General features: G+C 36.8%; 3 protein-coding genes across 5 annotated transcripts; 1 reads left to right on the top strand and 2 right to left on the bottom strand.

Moving 5' to 3' along the window:
* Positions 1–71: 71 nt before the first annotated feature.
* On the bottom strand, positions 72–9877 carry LOC105696138 (probable ATP-dependent RNA helicase spindle-E). The gene is made up of 10 exons (XM_012418359.1): positions 9681–9877; positions 9044–9241; positions 8641–8950; positions 8054–8511; positions 7607–7973; positions 7326–7492; positions 5940–7163; positions 4082–5230; positions 1680–2020; positions 72–928 (listed from the first exon to the last, which is right to left on the bottom strand). The coding sequence occupies exons 2-10, from the start codon at positions 9233–9235 to the stop codon at positions 781–783; spliced, it is 4356 nt and encodes a 1451-aa protein (XP_012273782.1). The 5' UTR covers positions 9236–9241; positions 9681–9877; the 3' UTR covers positions 72–780.
* A 3293-nt stretch (positions 9878–13170) lies between these two features.
* LOC105696141 (centrosomal protein of 120 kDa) lies at positions 13171–17157 on the top strand. The gene is made up of 10 exons (XM_012418365.1): positions 13171–13343; positions 13450–13600; positions 13702–13951; positions 14916–15214; positions 15322–15565; positions 15642–15759; positions 15825–15928; positions 16005–16286; positions 16391–16719; positions 16801–17157. The coding sequence occupies exons 1-10, from the start codon at positions 13292–13294 to the stop codon at positions 17138–17140; spliced, it is 2169 nt and encodes a 722-aa protein (XP_012273788.1). The 5' UTR covers positions 13171–13291; the 3' UTR covers positions 17141–17157.
* Positions 17158–17279: 122 nt separating this feature from the next.
* On the bottom strand, positions 17280–19355 carry LOC105696142 (CCA tRNA nucleotidyltransferase 1, mitochondrial). 3 transcript variants are annotated; one of them, XM_012418366.1, is made up of 3 exons: positions 19226–19355; positions 18389–18993; positions 17280–18298 (listed from the first exon to the last, which is right to left on the bottom strand). In XM_012418366.1, the coding sequence occupies exons 1-3, from the start codon at positions 19289–19291 to the stop codon at positions 17569–17571; spliced, it is 1401 nt and encodes a 466-aa protein (XP_012273789.1). In that variant the 5' UTR covers positions 19292–19355; the 3' UTR covers positions 17280–17568. The 3 variants fall into 3 exon arrangements, with proteins under 3 accessions (XP_012273789.1, XP_012273790.1, XP_023287960.1); XM_012418367.1 differs by having other exon boundaries at positions 17280–18277; XM_023432192.1 differs by having other exon boundaries at positions 19222–19312.
* Between the last annotated feature and the right edge of the window lie 1950 nt (positions 19356–21305).

Genomic DNA, 21305 nt, shown 5'->3' with positions numbered 1-21305 from the left:
ATTGTGCTCGTGGAAAAAAAACCATCTCGTTGCAAATTTATTCCTGTAACATCAGACTGAACAGACACGAACGGGGTTTAAACATTTAATTTTTTATACATTTCGTCGTACGATTTTATTACCAAAATAATACGTATCTAAGTGAACGATGATCTATGATATATAAAAAAAGAAAATGGGTAACTGAGTGTCTTCGATAATTTACACCCATTGGTGTACAATGCTTCGCAACACATTTGTCGGAGTAGACTGTCTAACGTAATGCTATTGTATCGGTCTAAAGTTGTACTTGTTTTCTCGCGTAATAATAGTAAATTTGAATACCCCCTGTATTTTTATAGATATCGAATAGCTTCGATAGTCGATCATATTACGTTTCACGGCTCGTCTTACTTAATGAAACTTAATAAGTATTGTATTCATACGAACTAAACTCACTAATAGTGGTCAGGAAGTAATTGAAAAGGCTAACAATGAACAACAGCTCATCAGGGTTCAATGCTAAAATACATCAATACTTTCAACGTTGAGAGATAAAATCGATAACAAACGAAACAATGATCTTTTGATGAAATAATGTGTCGATGACTCAAGAGTCGATTCGTTCCTATTCCCAGTGAACGAATCAACTCTCGAGTTGAAATGAAATTAATGTCTCGAGCTTAATATGATTACGATAACTGTGACTATTAACACGGTTAATCTTTCCTTCGTGGGTGAATCGGAATGCCTGATTCACAAATACTGTTTAACAACAGTACGTACGGATTGAACAGCTTGTCACTCCTCTTCCAGATGAATATTTAGTATCTTTTCCCTCTCTCTGTGTTCCTTCGAATACAAATGAGACAAAAGTTTCAACACACCGAATATACTTTGGTTGCACATCTTGCAGTGCACTTCGGTTGCTGGCGTGCCGCGTATGCTCCTAAAAATATAATTACATGGAGAGTGTAAGATATGAGCAAATGTTAAATGTTAAAAGAAAACCTGCTTAGCCTTAAGGTGAAGTGAAACCTTCTTCAAATCAGTCGATTTGAATACAACACATTTTTTTAAGGGTATTAGACCAAACCGTCCGAAACTTTGACACGTCACTCCTGAGCATCTAAGAATTGTCCTGACGCATTGAAAATTTGGATTTTTCAAAAAAATTTTTTAACTCAACCTAGACCAGAACCAAAATGGCGTCGAGCTTTCATATTTTGATCGATATCAAATTATTGAAAACTCTAATATGAGAAACAAAAGGGTCAGGACAATTGTACGACAATTTAGAACACTCTGGTAATCGAGAAACTCGCATTTGAATGGGATAAAGGCAAAAAAGTGTTTTCTGCGCTTCTATGCTAAAACGATGGTAATACGAGGTCTCGGAGTGAAAATTTAATTGATCTGGAAATCACAGATGGCGCAGGGGGTCCCTCTGCAGTCAATTAGGGCTCCAGAAAGCATGAATCCAGAGGATTTCTGGAGTTTTACTTCGATTTCTTTATAATTATTGTACGGTAACGACATATGGTGTACGCCATTTGGTACAATATCCAATATAATTCGACCTAGCTGTCAATATAAAATCGAATGTCGGTAACGTAGATATTTAGAAAAATCTTTCCTACCGACGTCGATCAAGTTCCTCGACTTGTTTCACTTCACCTTAAGAATTATTTGTTACTTACTGAGAAGCTAGGACTCGCAGCTCTCTGGCGTGTTCCGTCATTGCCTCGAGTTCTGGATTCGCTTCCTCCAGTTCCAGAGCATAGTGCAACTTGAAAATGGCACTGCTGGAGGCGTCAATTCTGCCAGGAGGAAGGAACAGAGACTCGTCGTATCGATTCCATCTGTCGAAGTTCGGGCCCAGATCATATTTCCGGGATTCTCTTCTTCTCTCGAGTAATCTTAATAGCACACCCTTAATTTTATTCTGGCATATGGCGATTTCCTCGAGATCCTCGCATTTGTTCTCGATGTCGGAATTCGTGTGGATCCCCATGTTCATCCAATGACGCAGTCTGTTAATCTACGGTCAATGTGATATTCTAAAGTATACGTTAAAATTTAACAAATGGCGAGGAATATTAAATGGAAGGTATCATAAATTGTGTTTTTGAGATGATATGAAAGAGTCAGCCTGTACATATCTGAGAAGTCAAATCGTTGATGAAAGTATTCTCCGAATTGGATGTACCGATTCGTTTCAAGTTTTACCTCGTGAATACAGAGGACCCAACGTAGGTCCTAAAACTCACGAAACTTTATTTTTCATACAAAATTTATTTATTTATCACGGACTGGAACCAACATGGCGTGGTTCGGGGCACGTCTTCGATGTTTTACGCTTCTTGGAGGCTTAGAATAAAAAATGATGAGTTTCAGGACCTAGCTCGAACAATTTAGAATGCCGCAGAAATGGAATATTACAGAGTCAGATTGGAAAATATGGAAAATACTTTCATTAAGGTGAAATGAAACCCCCTTCAAATCAGTCGATTCGAAACAACACTTCTTTTTAAGGGTATTAGACCAAACTGTCCGAAACTTTGACACATCACACCTGATCTAAGAATTGTCCTGACACATTGAAAATTTGGATTTTTCAAAAAAATGTTTCAACTCAGCCCAGACCAAAACCAAAATGGCGTCGAGCTCTCGTATTTCGATCAGTATACAATTATCGAAGGCTCTGATATGAGAATCGAAAGGGTTAGGACAATTTTACGACAATTTTGAACACTCTGGTAATCGATAAACTCGCACTTGAACGGGATAAAGGCAAAAAAAAGTGTTGCATGCGTTTCTATGCCAAAACGATGGTAATACGACGTCTCGGAGTGAAAATTTAATTGACCTGGAAATCACAGATGGCGCAGGGGGTCCCTCTGCAGTCAATTAGGGTCCCAGAAAACACGAATCCAGAGAATTTCTGGAGTTTTACTTCGATTTCTTTATAATTACTGTACAAAAACGAGACTTCATATTACCATCGTTTTAGCATAGCAGCGCATAAGACACTTTTTTGGCCTTATCGCGCTCAAATGCGAGTTTCACGATTACCAGAGTGTTTCAAATTACCGTACAATTGTCCTGACCCTTTCGATTCTCATATTAGAGCCTTCGGTAATTGGATATCTATCGAAATATGAGAGCTCGACGCCATTTTGCTTCTGATTTTGGCTAAGTTAAAAAATTTGGAAATTTCGGAAATCCAAATTTTGTAAGTGTCAGGATAATTCCTAGATGCTCACGAGTCATGTTTCGAAGTTTCAGACGGTTCGATCCAATACCCTTTAAAAAAAGTGTCTTACGTGAATCGACTGATTTGAGGGGGGTTTCACTTTATCTTAAAGTGAAGTGAAACGCCCTTCAAATCAGTCGATTGGAATACAACACTTTTTTTTATGGGTATTGGACCAAACCCGCCGTAACTTTGACACATGACTCGTGATCATCTAGGAATTGTCTTGACACATTCAAAACATGGATTTTTGGAAAAAGTGTTTTAACTCAGCCCAGATCAGAACCAAATTGGCGCCGAGCTCTCGTATTTCGATCAATATCCAATTATTGAAGGCTCTGATATGAGAAACGAAAGGGTCAGAACAATTTTACGACAATTTAGAACACTCAGAACGATGGGAATACGAGGTCTCGGAGTGAAAATTTAATTGACCTGGAAATCACAGATGGCGCAGGGGGTCCCTGCAGTCAATATGGGTCCCAGAAAGCACGAATCCATAGGATTTCTGGAGTTTTACTTCGATTTCTTGATAATTATTGTACGAAAACGACAGGTGGAGTATGCCATTTAGTACAATACCCAATATTATTCGACCCAACTGTCAATATAAAAGGGAACGTCGGCAACGTAGGCATTTAGAAAAATCTTCTTTATCGACGTCGATCAACTTCCTCGACGTGTTTCACTTCACCTTAAGGGTCTCCATATTCACGTAGTAAAATTAAAAATGAATCTGGACACCCAATTCGGAGAATACTTTCACCAACAATTTGACTTCTCATATATATGCTGACTCTTTCATATCACTTTAAAAATAATGAAGTACGGCCGATAAGGACTCACGTCTTGGAGGTCGTCGATAGTAATCTCAACGTCGAAGGCGACGGTCATATCGTGTTCAGGAAAAATACTGGTCTTTGTAACTGGATGGCTACCCAGGCCACACAGAGCTCCGACGTAATCGGTCCCCATAGAGTTTCGACGGAGTTCGATTTTCGGGGCGAACACCAAAGAAATGATGGCGGTCAGACCGGGAACGTTCGGCATCAGAGTGGTATTTCTTAGCATTAAATTGGTACCGTTACTACTTTGACCAACGCTCCCAGCTACCAGGAGTTGTTCGTGGGAGTCCTCCGGGTTGTTATCGAGGAGTATCGAGTTGACCGAATTCCACTCGATGTTGATCCTCTTGGTCCTGCCAGCCGATGTAAGGTGGAGGAGTCGGATCTCGAGAGGAGAGTACGGACCCTTCAGGGTCACCTCGCTCCTGCAGCTCTCTCGCTCCGGAGGGTCTGCATACTTATCCGATATGCAAGTCTGATCGTACTGTAACTCCTCGTACTTCCTTCTCTGTTCTTGCGTCATATCTGCCTGCTGTTCCCTCAACTCGTGGTTTTGTCGCGACATGAAGTCCTCTTCCTTACGCTCGGCGTGTCCTTTCTCTATCAGCAGTTCGTTAAGATTTTTCTTCTCGCCCTCTGGGTAAAGGCTGTATAAGGTGACAGCTATCACTCCGTTGACAACCGAGTAAACTTCTCCGAACAAAGACACCCGATGACCAGCGATAGCGTGTTGCAAGGTGTTCCACGCGGCAACTGACCATTGGTCCGACAAATTTCGAGAGATGGAAGGCCGGATTCCTGCCAGGACACATTCTAGGGCTTGTGCCGGAATCTTTGCGATTTCTCGTTGAGTCAGGAGGTGCCGGAGGTTGAAAGTGCTCACGTTTTCGGTGTAACCATAATCTATGAAGAACACTTGAGCCAATCTATTTTGTGGGCCTTGCATTATGTAGTTCTGAACGATTCCTCGGCTAAACAAGGGTTTGTCGGTGGTGTGTTTCCGTCGAGGTGCGATTACGAAGGACCCAATCTCCGGGGGATAATCGAATTCTGCCAAGCAGTCTATTTCGTTGAGGGCGCGATCCATATTCGTCAGGGTGACGATGGTGTCGTCTTTTATATGCGCCCAAAAATGGGAAACGCTTTCGAACTGAAACGAAAGAAATGGTATTGCAATGATTAAGATGGCTCCGTTGAAAGGGTGTAAACAGAAATTTTAATAATGCCTGCGATACCGTGACGTGCTCTCGTCTAGTCTGACCTAGAGTTCGAAAATTCTCGGTAACATTAAATTGGAGAAGGTAACTGTGAAACATACCGTAAGTTACCGGGAACATTGAGAATTTAAGAGAACGTTAATTTTGTTATTTATACTTTAGGTTTCTTCGTTTAAATAACTTTTTTTCTTCCAATCAACTTCAAAGTTCAAGCTAAAGAGTAATAATTATTATTAGAAAATATTGATTATAGGGTCGTATTTAACTCCAGCTAAAAATATTCACGTATGTACAACTTCACGGAATATTCCATGCGATTTGTTTCAAACGAACTGATATTTCATTCTGCGACGAAGCGAATGGGAGGTTTTGATTGGCTACGGAGAACGTACAACGGAAATTCCCCTCTACGATGTTTCTCTATAGCTAATCGAAACCTCTCGTTCGCTCTGTTGAAAAATTCAAATTCTCATAATTTCTCGATAAAAAAGGCTTTGGAGAAATTACCGATAAATTACCGGGAATTTCTCTTCGTTTCTGACGTAACTTACTGGATTTAGAACTCTAGTCTGACCATTGACTTGAAAATATTCCGTTTACACGTTGAAAAGCATCTCATGCTTTGTTTTGTAGAGAACTTACGTCTACTATAACCAAGGGAATGCACGATACGTCAAGAGTAGGCAAAACTGGCCTCAAGACTCTTTCGGCAGGTGCATCGTCCTCGAAGCCATTCTGCACGAAGAAGTAGTTATTCGCGTAAGGTTTCAGCTTAAGCTGCGTCATTCTGTCCTGTGCTTCCTTATCTCCCATGATGGGGACGGTCAACGGCATGTTGGATTGCCTCAGCTTGAGAGCCTTGTAAACCTCCAGAGAGACCTTTCCTGGGATTTCCCCGGATTGGCCGGTCTTTACCCGCGAGGAACTTTCCCCCTTCTTGAACTGGACGTAGACCCGAGACGAGCCGTCGAAAGAAACGGAGATTTTCCCCATGGGCGAAGTCAAGCAGTCTTTGAAGTAGTCCTGGATGCGTTTGGCGTAGACCACTCCTGGGTGATTCAATGGCCACCCCGTCATGTAAACCGTTTTGGCAGGATCCAGTCCACCCAGTAACTTCAGCCCGGACTGCTCGTCCAGTTGACCACCCTGCGTACTTCTGACAAAGTAATGGGGATAAAATGCCCCTGCGATCACTATTTTCAAGACGAAGGGCTTTTGCACTTCGTCCCATACGACCTTGTTCACTCCAACGGTTTCACAGATCCCGAGGGACTTTAGTCTGGATGTTATTTCCTGGACAAGGGCGTTTACTTCTCGCAGGACCTTTACTTGAATGAAGTGCCTGCTTGCCCAACTTTTTTCGAGGGCGTTTGTGTGCAGCCGACCTCGGGCCTTCTCGTGGGCCCAGACGGTAAATGCATTCATGAAAGCTATGCAATCGCTGCAAGATCTGTCGGCCCATACAAGTTTTGCATTGTATGCTTGAAGTTTGTTTTGGAAGGGCGTGCTGAACATACTCTTTACCGACATGCTGGCGCCTATTATGATCGTGTCTCTGAGGACGCTGAACACATGCCCCAGAATTATCAGCTTCGATACGTGAATGTCTAACGGGAGGTGGGCCATCACTTTCCCAAGATCGGTCAGTTGTCCGTCCAATTCCTTGAATTCGCCAGGTTTCTCTGTGAGAGCTCCCGCCTCTTTTAATGATAAAATGGTCCGTTCCAAGTTGCTCAGATCGGGAGGATCCAAGGAAAGGGCTAGGATCGACTTTGGATCACCCATGTCGAGCAGTTTCGTGTTGAGGACTGTGTTCTCGAGAGGAGCTCTCAGGATTTCTGGTGATGCTTCCTCTTGCAGCACGGACTGAAATGTATGGATAAATCTTGAACGTTGGTCTATTATTTAGGCAAGATGTAAGACACTTATTTATCGGAGCTTAAGCTAAAGCCATTTTTAAAGTGTTGCAATACCGAAGCAAAGCTTGTACATTAATCGATAGGAGGTGAATATAAATTGTAACGATACCTCGAAGAATGATTTTGGTATTAATCTGTAAACTCTTCCATCCATGACCCGACCGGTACGTCCTGCTCGTTGCACACAGTTAGCTTTACTTGCCCAAACTAATTCTAGACTTTGGAAATTGGTCTTTGGATCCGTTACGAGTTGCTTCGTAAGGCAAAAATCGATCACTGAAAATGAGTCGGTAAATGTTAGTTATTAATTACTTTCCTGACATATTTAGCATAACCCTTAGTTGTTCGCCCCGTGAAGAACTTTGCGTACGCTTTTTGTGCAACACTCACCATATTTAACATCTGGTACCGTAATACTACTTTCAGCAATATTCGTCGATAGAATAATACGACGAAAACCAGTGGGAGGTTTTTCAAATATTCGCTGTTGCTCTTCGTTAGTAATAGAAGAATGTAATACAATCACATCCCACTTTGCGACTTCGTTTTTACTGGATGTTAGGATGTTGTACATCTCTTCTATTTCGTAAATTCCTGGCAGGAATATCAGAATCACGTGGCGAAGGAAAGACCCATCCTCTTTCTTAACTTCATCCTCCGTTTGCATATCGATTTCGTCGAGAACAATGATCAAATTAACACAAAAATTCATCATTCTCTCCGACACCTTGGGCTCCTCAGCTCGTACTTCTGGTAACTGAACGAAACATAGTTATCATCGTGGAAACGGAATAATGTTTAAAAGGCACGGCCTACTTTAATAAGTTTGTGACTTACAGGTCCTAGTTGCGCCATTTGGCAGAGGTAGTAAGTACTGACATTGAAATAACTCTTCTTCTCAATGTCAATTATCGGTGCAGGACTGAGCTTATTTTTAAGAGGAGATGAGAAATATTTGGAAAACTTCCCCACATTAAACGTAGCAGACATAAGTATCACTTTAACTGTGCGCGAATTGGTTCGCAATAATTTCCGAACCACCAGTAAGAGGAAATCCATTTCCTGGTTACGCTCGTGAACTTCATCTAGTATCACATGAGTGAAATCCAACATATGCTTCGTGTTTATCAATTTGCGCAGAAGAACACCCGTAGTGCAGAATGTCAATCGAGTATCGTGTGAGGTATTGTTCACCATGCCAACTTTATAGCCAACCAACGAGCCGATTGGCCATTTCCTTTCTTCGCTTACTCTCTTTGCTATACTAATTGCTGCAATACGCCTGGGTTGACAAACTGGAATATTAAAGAGTACTTAAAACATACGTTTCGGGTTTATACGGCTGCTTCTTTTTGTAAGATATTAATGAGCATGCGACCCGTATGGAAGAAATTAATTCGCAGTAATTTTTTGTAAGGACTTGCCTATAATGTTACAATGCTGCCTTTTCTTGAAGCAAGAATTAAGAACGAACTGAGGAACTTGAGTTGTCTTTCCACAACCAGTAGGACCCTGAATTATCACGACTGAATTTGTCTCGATCATCGATACGATTTTATCTTTCATGGAAGTTATAGTCAAGTTAATTTTTGGGCGGTACTCAAAATTATATGTTTTGTAAATTTTTGTCAATTCTTCGCAATTAATCTCGGCCAATGTAGGGAGAGTGCCCGTCGACACGGCATCAAAGTGATAGGAATTATCTCCAACAGCCGCTCGTATAGTATTAGCCGACTGAAAAAATTGGAATATAGAAAATTAATACACTGTAAATTTGTAATCCATAAGACTACAGCATTAATTTAGCGATAAAGGACTGGGATATACCTCTAACAGCCGTTCCTCCTCTTCTTTGACATATTCTGTAACGTAATCTGTTCCTTTCTCTTTTCTACGTTCATTATTTAATTCACTTTTCAAAGCTGACATGTCTAAAGGTACGTAGCGTCGACTTGTACTTGGAAGTAACATCAGTCTCTTCACAGGGACTTCCGATTGAAATAATAGCATTGGATCCATTTTTGCCTACATTATATCATCACAAGTATGTAATGATTTCTTTTCTCAATTAATACTAAATATAAGAAAAATACTCCTCCATTAAGTCACGGTAGTATATTTATACAAAATTAATGTTGAAAATCGCTGTACATAAATTAAATTAATATAACAAAAGTTATCAATCTCCTAGTAGTACTCCTTTATTTCTTTTAAATAGTATTACATATTCAAGTACCAAGTAATGCAAATTCTGTTTCTGATAAACCTCTGCTTACGAGAAATTAAGAAAAAAAAGTTAATCATATGAATAAAACAATATCTAAGGAACAATCGCAAGTTACAGTCGTGAAACTACCTGTTGAAATAATCCTGTTTGTTTCAACGAGAAATTATAGCAGTTATTCTTAAACCGTTTTAATACTGTTTGTTAGTAATTGAAACTACTAAGTTTAATGAGACTCACGTGAGTTTCTAACTAAATGCTCTGGTCTTAATTATTTTTGAAAAAGCTGAGTGCCGGTTCCTTTGTTACCGGAACATTATACCTCGAATGGCATGTTCTCTGTTTATTTCGAAAATTTCCTGGAATGAAACTGAAAGACACGATGATAAACATAGAAAGGATAAAGCATGTGCAGATCTTTGACCATGGATGTAAGAATATATGATGGAGCCCAAAGTCTAGAGTTCTAAATCTAGTAAGTTACGTCAGAAACGAAGAGAAATTCCCGGTAATTTATCGGTAATTTCTTCAAAGCTTTTTTTATCGAGAAATTATGAGAATTTGAATTTTTCAACAGAGCGAACGAGAGGTTTCGATTAGCTATAGAGAAACATTGTAGAGGGGAATTTCCGTTGTACGTTCTCCGTAGCCAATCAAAACCTCCCATTCGCTTCGTCGCAGAATGAAATATCAATTCGTTTGAAACAAATGGCATGGAATTTTCCGTGAAGTTGTACATACGTGAATATTTTTGGCTGGAGGTAAATACGACCCTATAATCAATATTTTCTAATAGTAATTATTACTCTTTAGCTTGAACTTTGAAGTTGCTTGAAAAAAAAAGTTATTTAAACGAAGAAACCTAAAGTATAAATAACAAAATTAATGTTCTCTTAAATTCTCAATGTTCCCGGTAACTTACGGTATGTTTCACAGTTACCTTCTCCAATTTAATGTTACCGAGCCTTTTCGAACTCTACCAAAGTCCCGTCTCAGACCAAGGGGGAATCTGACGCGTCGGAAAGAGAGGGGTAAGATAGCCATACTGTTGTGTCAATTATTTAGCTGCCCTGATTGGTAGGTCACCTACTTCATATTTCCTCTTTGATCTAACTTATTCATTTTTGCCACTCCTGGACGTAAAACATCTTTTAACCTTCTGTATGCTACCAGTGGCATATTGTACTTCATACACTGTTTATCCGTCCACATCCTCACCGTTTTTTACTAGTCACTCTTAAAGTGACAAGTGAATCTCAGCCAGTCAGAGGAAGCTAAGATTTTGGCACAACAATATGGCATATACAGATAACCTCAAAATCGCGGACCTCTCTACTAAATCGGTCTTCTTGGACTTTCGTGAGGTTTCTGGCGTTCGGGACTAGGGTTGGGTAATTTCACGATTTTCGAGGTGTTTGACGTATATTACGTAAATCAAGTAGTTTACCGTAGAAAACGTAGAAAACCAAGAGAAAACGTATCAAATATGGCGGAGAAGACAGATGTAGGGCATACGGTATTCCCTAGGTTATAAACATCCATCTTGTCGATTTGTTTCATCCCCTACTTTACTTTTTGATCTTCCACCTTTATACATTTTAATATAAATATTGGTTACGAATCTTACGACTTCAAATAGCCGTTATCAGCCGTTATAAACAAACGACAAATGCATATATATGCATACGTTTCAAATTTCCAAGGCTGATCTCGAATGTGCGCGGATTTGTGGAGGCGTAAAGTGCAATCCGCTTAATAGCCAAAGAGAATCTCCCTTAGAGGTAAATAGGTGGACTCTCATTGGCTATTGACGATGTTGCGCATGCGCTTTGCACGTTTAGTTTGAGGTAAATATACTTCGTACATACCTGCGTAGAAAATTAGGGACGTATTATACATCAAGTAATACCCACCAAAAACACCTTTGGTGTAAAAAAAAAAAACAAGTTCATTGCCTGATGTCATTTCACCTTCTGGAATCACTACGAACATTCCTACAAAGAATCAGTAGCCACTATCTTATTATTAATTTAAAAAAAAAATAGAACAAACCTTCTGAAATAGCAGTAGTAATCACTTCATTTTTACAAAAAAATACCAAAAAGTTATTTTTCATGTTCAACCTACTAAAGTTATGAAATCAACCGTTGCGGACAAGTTTAGACAATATGACCGGTGTACGGATGGCCTTTTAACGTAGTGAAATCAGTTACCGAAAGACAAGTACAAATACAGCTCGATTAATAACCGTCCCTATAACTTTGAATTGTTAATATATTATATGAAAGTATCAGTAAATAAACTTTCAAAAATATCTAACGATGTATGCTAGTATAACACTTTCATGGTTTATCATTTTCCTCGCTTTATAGCCTCCACTCGATTCTATAAGTGACTAATCTTTATTCTGAACAATTTAAAGGGTTGCTAACCGCAGTACCGAACTTGATGACTATAATTAAGGTCTCAAAAAATAGGAAAAAACATAAACGAAGCGTTTCGTGTAGGTTAAAATGTCTTCGGTCTTTAGTATGTCAGCACTGACCGAGTGAAGAAAATTAAATGCCCGCTGGCAAGATGTTTCGAGTATATAGAGTGGTAGCGACCATGAACTTGTCTGAGCCGCTACCGCGTCTCTTGATACTTGTATGTAGAAAACCACGTATATTACTTGACGTATTATACTTACCCAACCCTGGTCAACGCGAACAAACCTTATGTTTACCATGGTGGTGACACTCTAATCGTAGAAATTAAATGGTGTTTGCAGCGCCATCTGACCTAGTAGACGGAAGTGAAGAACTAATTTTGCGCTTGCGCGTTTCTCATTAAGCAATGACATCTATATTATTTCTTCGGAACCATGTGTACCCTGGTGACACCTATGATTTTCATTTTGTACCTTCTAGTCAATCTATCTTCTTTTGTTTATTTCAAATGTTTAAATCATTATAGTTTGAAATAACCTATAATGGCGTTAATAGCTGCTATAATAATACCGTGTAATGAACTTTAACAATGAATAATTACTGTAAAAAGTGTATCTATTATTTATATTCTAATGAAACTTAGTATTTTGTCAGTGCGTTCTTTATTACAATAAAATAAATATTAGTTCACATTTTGTTCCTATATTCATTTCATTATTCCTAAAAATGTCTTTTTATTCCTAAAATGACGAAATTATTCTACATTTCAAACACAACGCAGCACCGTAGGAAGGTTTATATGTAACTTGATAAGCCGAATGTAAATAACACTATTATGGGTTATATTTCTTTGAAACTGATAGATTATTATACAAGAAAAATTTTTAATTTATCTCATTATTATTTATATTTGTTCATAATACGAACCCGATCGATCTGAAAATAATGATTTCAAATCATATTGCATTAACTTAAAATTTATAATTGATAAGAAATGATTATAACTAAATTATAAAGTTAGAATTTTAAATAAATTATAATAACTGTGAGACTTGCAGCTAATAAGTTACTTAACCTTATTAACTGCAAAATGTACAGTATTATTAGATCATTTTTTCTTAAATAACAGTTTCTGAATGTCATTCAATTTATATTTATGGCGGGAAATTTGCTAGTTCATACTTCCGGTACTATTGTTCCAGAGGTCGCTACAAATACTAGTCTCGAAGAATAGCATGCGAGTGTCAGCCCCCTAATGTTTATCGGTCGTTTTCATGACAACGCGTGCAGCACGCTGACGGTTGACTGCGGTTGACTGCAGAGTTGTTTGAATACAATGCAGATGTTTCTTTCTATTTCCTTCCCTTTAGACTTAGATTCTGCAATTTTATTTTTGATTCTTTATATCAAGAAACTGATGAAATGGAGGAATTAATAGGTCCTAATCTTCAAGTTGTCCTCAGTATTAGAGAAGGTACTATTAATGTATTTATAAGCTTAATCTCGTGAGGACGTGAAAACTTGAAAGTACGTATTTGAACTACTTCATGCACAGTGAAGTAATTTATTTCATTTTGTAGGAAAAGGCTTTGATCAAATAAGACACCCCATTGCAATTGTTGCGACACTAAATGGAAATTCTTTGGAAACTGATTTTATTGAAACAGTAGATGGAAATCTTCAATACAATACTGACCTAGTATGGGAAGCAGATAAATGCTCACTGAGAAAGTACATATGAAAAATGAACTACTTCATATTTTTTGTCATCTATTATTATTATTATTATCTTGCGATCGTATGGCTTGTATAACACGTGTATAAATTTCTAGAATGCGAACAAGCCAGATGCCCTTGAAAGTAGAATGTTTTACCCGTAAGGAAAATAATAGTAAAGAAAAAATTGGATATATATTACTCAGTTTAAGATCGGCACAAATAATTACGAAAGATAAAGAAAAAAATGTGAAAGTAATTGAAAATAAGCTGCTTGGAGTCAAAAATGAGTTTAAACCATCTAAGCCTGAATTGTTAATTACATTAACCATTGAAGAACGAAGTGGTTTATTAACCACATGTGAGGTATTTCTTTTCTAGTTAAATTTAATTTATTCATTACCGATAACGATATAATTAAAAAAACAAGATATATTTTTCATGAACAAATAATACAGTTACAAGCTCATGCATCTGTAAATCATGAAATGTTTGCAATAGATGCGATAACACCAGTTTTATTATGTGATGAACAGTTGATACAATTGGGTCCCTTAGATTCCTGCCAAGAATTATTTCTGTTGAATATTACATCCTGTGCAATTGGAAATCTAAATTTCCTGTTAAGGGAAAACAGTAGAACATTGAATGAACAACTAAATGTCTGGTATCGAGTTTTAGAAAATTATATACATCTTAAGTCTTTCAAATGGAAATTGGAAAAGCCTACGTATTTAAATGAAAAAATTGTTATTCGCATTAAAAGCTCATTGAATGTTTTAAAGGACTATTCACAAGGAAACCACATCTATTTATAACTTTTCATCAGGGACAAAATGTACTGAGAGAATCTGATATTGATTTAGGTCCTTTAGTATCTGTAAGTGGTATCCACGAATTTTTGAAGTACGTAAATACTAACACAACTTTAGAATAACGTTGTTTCTTAACAAATAAAACAAATGGCAGCAGCTTTTCAGATTTTAATGCAGATGATTCTTTTGCCTACACGATTATAGCAAAAATGTTTGTTATCATAAATACATTCTACGTAATGGTTTTTCATTTTCATTAGTAGGAAAGAAAGCTTTTTTAGATTTGAAATTAACGTCGCAGTATATTGAGATTAAAAGTATATATTCAACATGAAATAATATTATGCAATTGAATCATACGGGTGCATCCTTGTCAGCGATTCATCATTCAATGAGATACGAAAATTCTGTTCATTGCATGTGTAAAACAGATAATCAAAATTTGGTAATGAATTTAATAAATGCTGTACTTATTCCGTTTTTATAATCGTTTTTATAGTAGTAAACAATTTCAGGGACTATCAGAAATAAATTCTCACAGTAATCCCTATGGTAATCTTGAAACATACCTAAGCAAAGAATACTGTTCATTGCGTTGCAAAAATTTACAAAACCAACACGCAGGTCATGAAACCTACAGAGATACAGAGTCTTGCCATGTATCTAATAATTCAATCAACCCTACTGTCTTCTTACATGCTGAGAAGGATTATTGCAAAAGTGTGGAGGCATATCATTGTTATTGCTTAAATATTCAATTAAATGATATAAAATTACAATCAGCTGGTTTAGCAATTGAAGATGTTGAATTTCGGTAATTATATATTAATTTAAACCTTAATCTTTTTGCACGCACACCACGGTGCCATTATTATCTTTACTAGCTAAATCATAAAACATACTTTTTTTTCCGTTCACTAGTTTTCATCACCCCAAGGCTGAGATCGTATCAACATTCTACCCAAAAATGCCTATTTCATCGGGGGAAACATTAAAATTGGAAGATATCGGATGCAAATTGCATTTCATATCGTCTACGACTGAAATATGTCATTTACTTCTGTCTTATCCACCAAAGATTAGTGTACATGATGCCGGAAGCAATGTAAAAGCATCTGCAGCACAGATAATTCTTGATGTGAAACGATTATTTAACACCAATAAGGTAATTCATGATGAAGTAACAAAATAAGTTAAAACCCATAAAACAAAGTTCTAATTTGTGTCATATGTGTTAACAGTTGGAATGTCGATATGAAGCCCCTCTGTTTGATAAAGAAAAGAATACAATAGGTTTCATAGATATTTCCATGTATTTAGAAGATCACGGTCCATATTATAGAATTAAAAAGAAATCTGGTAAGATTTTCCTTAAAGTAAACTATATATAATTGGAAAGTGTTTAAAATAATATCGTCATTCAGGTGAAAATCTCGGACCACCAATTCTCGATGACAATCTGGCTTATAAAATTGTGAACGAATTAGAAACATGGAAGGATAAACAGCAAGAAATGTTCACGGCAGAGGTATTTTTGTGAAGTTCTTGGAATGGGACAGATGTCAATGTATTATATGTACAAATTTATTTGTATCTATTAATAGTTGAAACGAAAGGAAGAACAGCATTTAAATTTGCTAAGTGAAGAGTGGCGAAAGCGTAGAGAATCTTTAGAAACAAAGTTAGCTTATAGTGTGGAACAATGCAAAATGCTGGCTAATAGTTTAAATAATGCTACCGAGGATTTACGAACTCGAAAACTGAAAAGCATTGAAAAAGAAGCTCAATTAATCAAAGCAAATGAAGAGCTACAGTGGAGGTATGACCACAAGTTGCATGAACTGAAAACAACTTCACAGCAAATACAAGATGAACTCATTTCAAAGGTATAGTATGAAAACAACGTGCTTAGATGTTATCTGCATAGATTATCAAAACTTTCGTCCGTTAATTTATAGACATTTTTTTTTATTATTTCGTCATGTTGCAGCTAAACGATCTTAAAGAGCAGAACCAAGCAGTAAAATTACAAATTGAACCGCTGAGACTAGAGAATGACTGTTTGCAACAAACTATAGAGAAACAAGCCAAAGAACTTGAAATGCTTCGAAAAGAAACTCTAACACAAGATCAAACTACTTCCTTGCTGCAGGAACTAAAAGTATTGGACGAGAAATTAAATACTGCTCAGAAGAGCAAATTGTATTTTAAGGAACAGTGGGGAAAAGCTGTACGAGAAATACACAGAGTGAATATGGAACATCAGCAAGCCATGGAAATACAAATTAGGAGTAGCAAGGAAGAATTAAAAAATATCAAGTATGTTTCAGTCTTTAATTATTATTTATTTGATGTCAATGGAGCAAAATTCTGAAATAAATATACTTTTGTGTTATTCAGTGTGGAAGACATATTGTGTGCAGATTCATCTGCCTTGACAAATGATCAACTTCTTCTGGACCAGATTCAGAAAGAAATTGATGTGATTAAGCCTAAATCAATATCTCCATCGAAAAATCTAAGTGAACATCTGTGTGCTCTTCCTAACCATACGTTTGATAAATCAAACCACAATTTTGCAAAATCAGAGGTATCGACTAATTCTGAAGAACGCGACAAGCGACTACAAATGCTACTAGAAGAGCGTGACTCTCTTATGAGAACGGGAAGTTATGCCATCGACGATGCAGTTATTGTTAAATTAAATGGAGAAATTCGATCCCTTCTAATATCCAGTTGAAATTATTAAATAATTGGTATTACGATTTTCAAAGAAACGTCCATACAGTGCTCCATATCAGAGGTTGTGTGGCGGATGGTGCGATAATAGTCATGGCAGCGCAGTGTAGGTCAGTGAGACTAGAATTTCGAAACTAACATTGAATCTCACAGGTTTTATTAACTATGATAGCATACTATTTACAATATTTTATTATTAATAATTAAAATTGTACCTATAAAATAAAAGGTTTCCATCCTAATTAGTTTTCAGTTAAAAATTGTTTCGTCTCTAAACAGGCAGATGATAAATGGATTGTAACGTTCGTAAAATTAATAGTGTAGGTCCAACGGGACAAAGTTGTAAAAATCCGTATAAAAAAGAAAAAAATTTGAAAATACTTCATCGGAGAATGAAATAACTACAGTATAAAAATGTATCATATCACTTTATTTTTTTTTTTCTTTAAGTTCTGCTATAATATTAGGAACAAAGGTTAAAAGTTTTTCAGGGGGTATTTGGAAATTGTGCTCCAACCAAATAGCTTTCAAAGCTGTCATCACTGGACCGATCATTTTTCCATGTGGAACTAGTGGTTTTAACATATGTCCATTAATTGGGAACCTTGGAATGTCCCATTTCTCAAACTCATTCAGAAGATTCACGTCACCTCTATATTTAAGCACTTCACTAACAAATGTCTTAGAATCCTGAACTTTTCCTTTGAATATTAATGTTAGATGTTGATAAGGTTTTAGTGGATTTTCACAAGGCCTATCATGCCTATTGTGAACAATGAATAGTGCTAAATCCCTGTCATATGCAGAGAGCTTTAGCCTTTGGTGTAAGTTCATCACCTCTCCTTCATCTTTCAGCATCGATGTGATGAGAACGATAGGTTTGAGCTTTAAACCATTATTCATGGCTCGTGAATAAACATTTTTGAAGCTTCTAAGATCCAAGTTTGCAGGAAGACCAATATACTTAGCCATATCGCACTCTATCATTTTTATCATTAATTCTCCTGCGAACCTTCCTTCTAAAATTTTACTCCATTCACTCCATATTCTTTCACCGGAAATATTCGACATACCCTCAACATTCTCTTTTATTGCTTTTATAGTTGCATCCTCGTGACTATTAGAGTCATTAGCAACTCTACCATAAAAGCGAAAATATCTACAGTTAAAATTAAAATGTTATTTATCTTCTGCTACTTGTCATAAATTAGTATTTTTATTATATTATTACTATTGTTGATGTTTTCACCTGAGAATTCTGAGATAATCTTCCTGAATCCTAGTAGATGCATCTCCTACAAAGGCAATCCGTCTTTTCTGTAGATCTTCGTATCCAAAAAAGTAATCATAAACGTGGCCATCGAGATCAAGAAACATAGAGTTAATGGTGAGATCTCGTCTATTTGCATCGAGCCTCCAGTCGGTAGTAAATTCCACATCCGCCCTTCTTCCATAAGTAACAACATCAATTCTTAACGTAGTGATCTCGAAATTTTCTTTGTTGTTGATTCTAGATGTTACCGTTCCATGCTTTTCTCCATTCATATTTATCATTCTAATATTTTCCTTAGTAAACATATCTTTCATTTGATCTGGCGTCGCTGTAGTTGCAAAATCAATATCCTTTGGCATCATTCCCATTAACATATCACGGACTGCACCACCTGCTATTCTAATTTCAAAGTTATACTTCTTAAATAAATCGGATAGGATATTCAATTCTGGTGTAAAGATTGAATGAAATTCAGGTGTATCTAGTTTCATAATAACAGGGTCTTCTCGGTATCTTGGTAATTTTTTGGTTGCCATTTCAATTCTCTCTTGTCTTTCCAATTGTGTTAAAAACCTTACATGCTGTAAAGATTTATTTGTATTGATTTATTAATATTTAGTATTCGACCTATTGTATTTGATCAAATTTATATGAAATTGTATAAAATTAAATGATTAAGAATATATATTTTCCATCCGTATATTATGAATTTTTAACCACATCCTGAAGTAATTAGCTTAAGCAAAGGTTATTAAAATATTCCTTAATCCTACTTTGCTTTTAATTACTGGCTCCAAAAAAAAACATACGTACGAATGACGAGACACGGGAAAAAAGAAATTTTATTTTCCCCAAAGACACCAGAGTGATTACCATCATTAACCACACTTCAGCAATTTTGCTTGTTTACATGAATCAAAAAGGATTAGATAAAGCAGAACAGATGGACACTTTTAAGCCGATATTTCATTAACGCTGCATGGGCACGCGACAGAGCGACCAAGCACAAATAAAACGTTCTGATTTGCTGCAGAGAAACAGCAAGGCGTTTGTATTTTTGACGAGAACGCTCACTTCTCGCATTTTCATCTCATATGAGTTTATTCACCGAATTACGTATTCGCTATATGAAAAAAGACTAGCACTTCCGGTCTAGTAATTAAATAAAGGTACATACCTTGTAAATTGAAAATTTGTCGAAAGGCAGTGAGTTATAGGCAGAAAAGGCGGGAAGATGGAAAGCCGTTAAAAGTAAAGAAGAGGACTTGAGTCTATTCATATTTTCTAAATATGTATTACATTCATATTTACATGTAGTTCAATAATATAAGTTTCTTATCATGTCATGTAAGCATGGATTATTTAACAGTCTTCAATGTTTAATAATGTAATATAACCTCGCAATAACAAAAACTAACTAGTACATCCTAGTAAATTCTCTTTCTTCTAACGAAAATGGGTCTGAGGCATCACGTAATTCGCTTCTTCGTCTAATAAGGTTATTATTACGTTCCCGAATACGATTTTTGCTAAAAATCAAAACACCCAGGAGGTTTTCCACATTGAATTTCGGCGTCGCAATCTGTGGAAGATAGCGTTTACAGCGCTTATTTTTCTACCTTTTCTTGTATGCTTCACCATTTCGCTTAAAAATTTGTGTCGAGCCAGTTCATATGAATAGTCTCGCATTTTTACCACCAAAAACGTTCCGTAATACCGTGAGCTACTCATTTTTCACATTTTCGCTCGATTTGCTGTTATAATTATTTTCATGGATTAAATGCGATCTATAGATCGCATTTAATCCATTTAATTATTACAATTATTATACTAAGAAACTACAAACTGTTCTTGATTTACACTTTTACTCACAAACTCAAGTTCGCGATTTAACACGTTCCCTGCCAGACCGTTTTTTTAAGACTTTCCGTTCAGGCCGCGTGGGGCGTATACGCCCCACGATCAAATGTGTGTATCAACAATAGCATTAAGATGCCCATAATTGACTGCATAATAAATTTTTCAAAAATTCTTCGTTTTACAATGATAATACCAAATGGCTTGAACGGAAAGTTCAGTGTGGGGCGCATACGCCCCACGCGGCAGGGAACGTGTTAATACCCGAGGTAATCGAAACTTGTAAAAATATTGCCACTAATTGAGGTTAGGTTCACTTGGGTTCACTTGTCTCGACTATTTTCATACGCATCTACGCTGCGCCTCCTGGAGTCTCTTGCTATTGGTTAGAATATTTTTTCTCTGCTGTTCCCTTTCTATTAGAGTGAGAGGTAGCGACACTAGCGCAGTCTTTGCTTGGAGTAGGTGAACTAACTTCCGCGTTACACTCCTCCCATAAGGAGTGTCGCCCCCCTGCCCTAGAGCAAGAAATCTTCCGACGTGCGTTTAACATTTTCTGTCGCACGGAAGGTTAGAATTTAAAATTTTTCGAATTTTCTGCGACGTCAAATCTCAGACCGTACACCGGCATTGATCGATGATTTCCTCGCGGACCTACTGCCCTCTCCATACGCACAGTTTACTAGCGGCAGAAGCAGCTAAGAATTTAAATCGTTCAAGGGGCAGAATGGATTTCCTAAAGAAAAAAAATGTTTATAAACAAACACAATTAATTATTTACATATTATTGTGAAGTGTCCCTGACCTACTTAATGTAGTTTTTGTTAAATGATTATTTACAGAGTTTCGTAAAGAATATATTAAAACATGTTTTATTAAAAGTTAACAAGTTTCTTAGCGATTCAATTGTTAAATCCATTGAAACGAAATTAGAATATTATCTTAGCTTAAAAAAAATAGTTTATTAATATTTATACAGTGAAATGCCATAGGAAAATTTACAATGCATCCACTTTCCGATATAGAAGCGGAATCA

The sequence above is a fragment of the Orussus abietinus genome, unplaced genomic scaffold, assembly GCF_000612105.2.
Source record: "Orussus abietinus isolate OABI.00-Male unplaced genomic scaffold, Oabi_2.0 scaffold220, whole genome shotgun sequence".
Classification (NCBI taxonomy): Eukaryota; Metazoa; Arthropoda; class Insecta; order Hymenoptera; family Orussidae; genus Orussus; species Orussus abietinus.
The sequence above is the reverse complement of the archived record's forward strand: the minus strand, read 5'-3'. Positions and strand labels throughout refer to the sequence as shown.

Bases quoted from the DNA above. Each gene is read 5' to 3' on its own strand.
- LOC105696138 (XM_012418359.1), bottom strand. From the start codon at position 9,235: ATGGATCCAATGCTATTATTTCAATCGGAAGTCCCTGTGAAGAGACTG. The intron at 5,231-5,939 runs GTAAGTTCTCTA...CTTTCGTTTCAG, and splicing joins TTCCCTTGGTTATAGTAGAC to TTCGAAAGCGTTTCCCATTT. The intron at 2,021-4,081 runs GTGAGTCCTTAT...CATTGACCGTAG, and splicing joins CTATCGACGACCTCCAAGAC to ATTAACAGACTGCGTCATTG.
- LOC105696141 (XM_012418365.1), top strand. From the start codon at position 13,292: ATGGAGGAATTAATAGGTCCTAATCTTCAAGTTGTCCTCAGTATTAGA. The intron at 15,760-15,824 runs GTAAGATTTTCC...ATCGTCATTCAG, and splicing joins TAGAATTAAAAAGAAATCTG to GTGAAAATCTCGGACCACCA. The intron at 16,720-16,800 runs GTATGTTTCAGT...TGTGTTATTCAG, and splicing joins GAAGAATTAAAAAATATCAA to TGTGGAAGACATATTGTGTG.
- LOC105696142 (XM_012418366.1), bottom strand. From the start codon at position 19,291: ATGATGGTAATCACTCTGGTGTCTTTGGGGAAAATAAAATTTCTTTTT. The intron at 18,994-19,225 runs GTACGTATGTTT...AAATCTTTACAG, and splicing joins TTTCCCGTGTCTCGTCATTC to CATGTAAGGTTTTTAACACA. The intron at 18,299-18,388 runs GTGAAAACATCA...TTTTAACTGTAG, and splicing joins GATTATCTCAGAATTCTCAG to ATATTTTCGCTTTTATGGTA.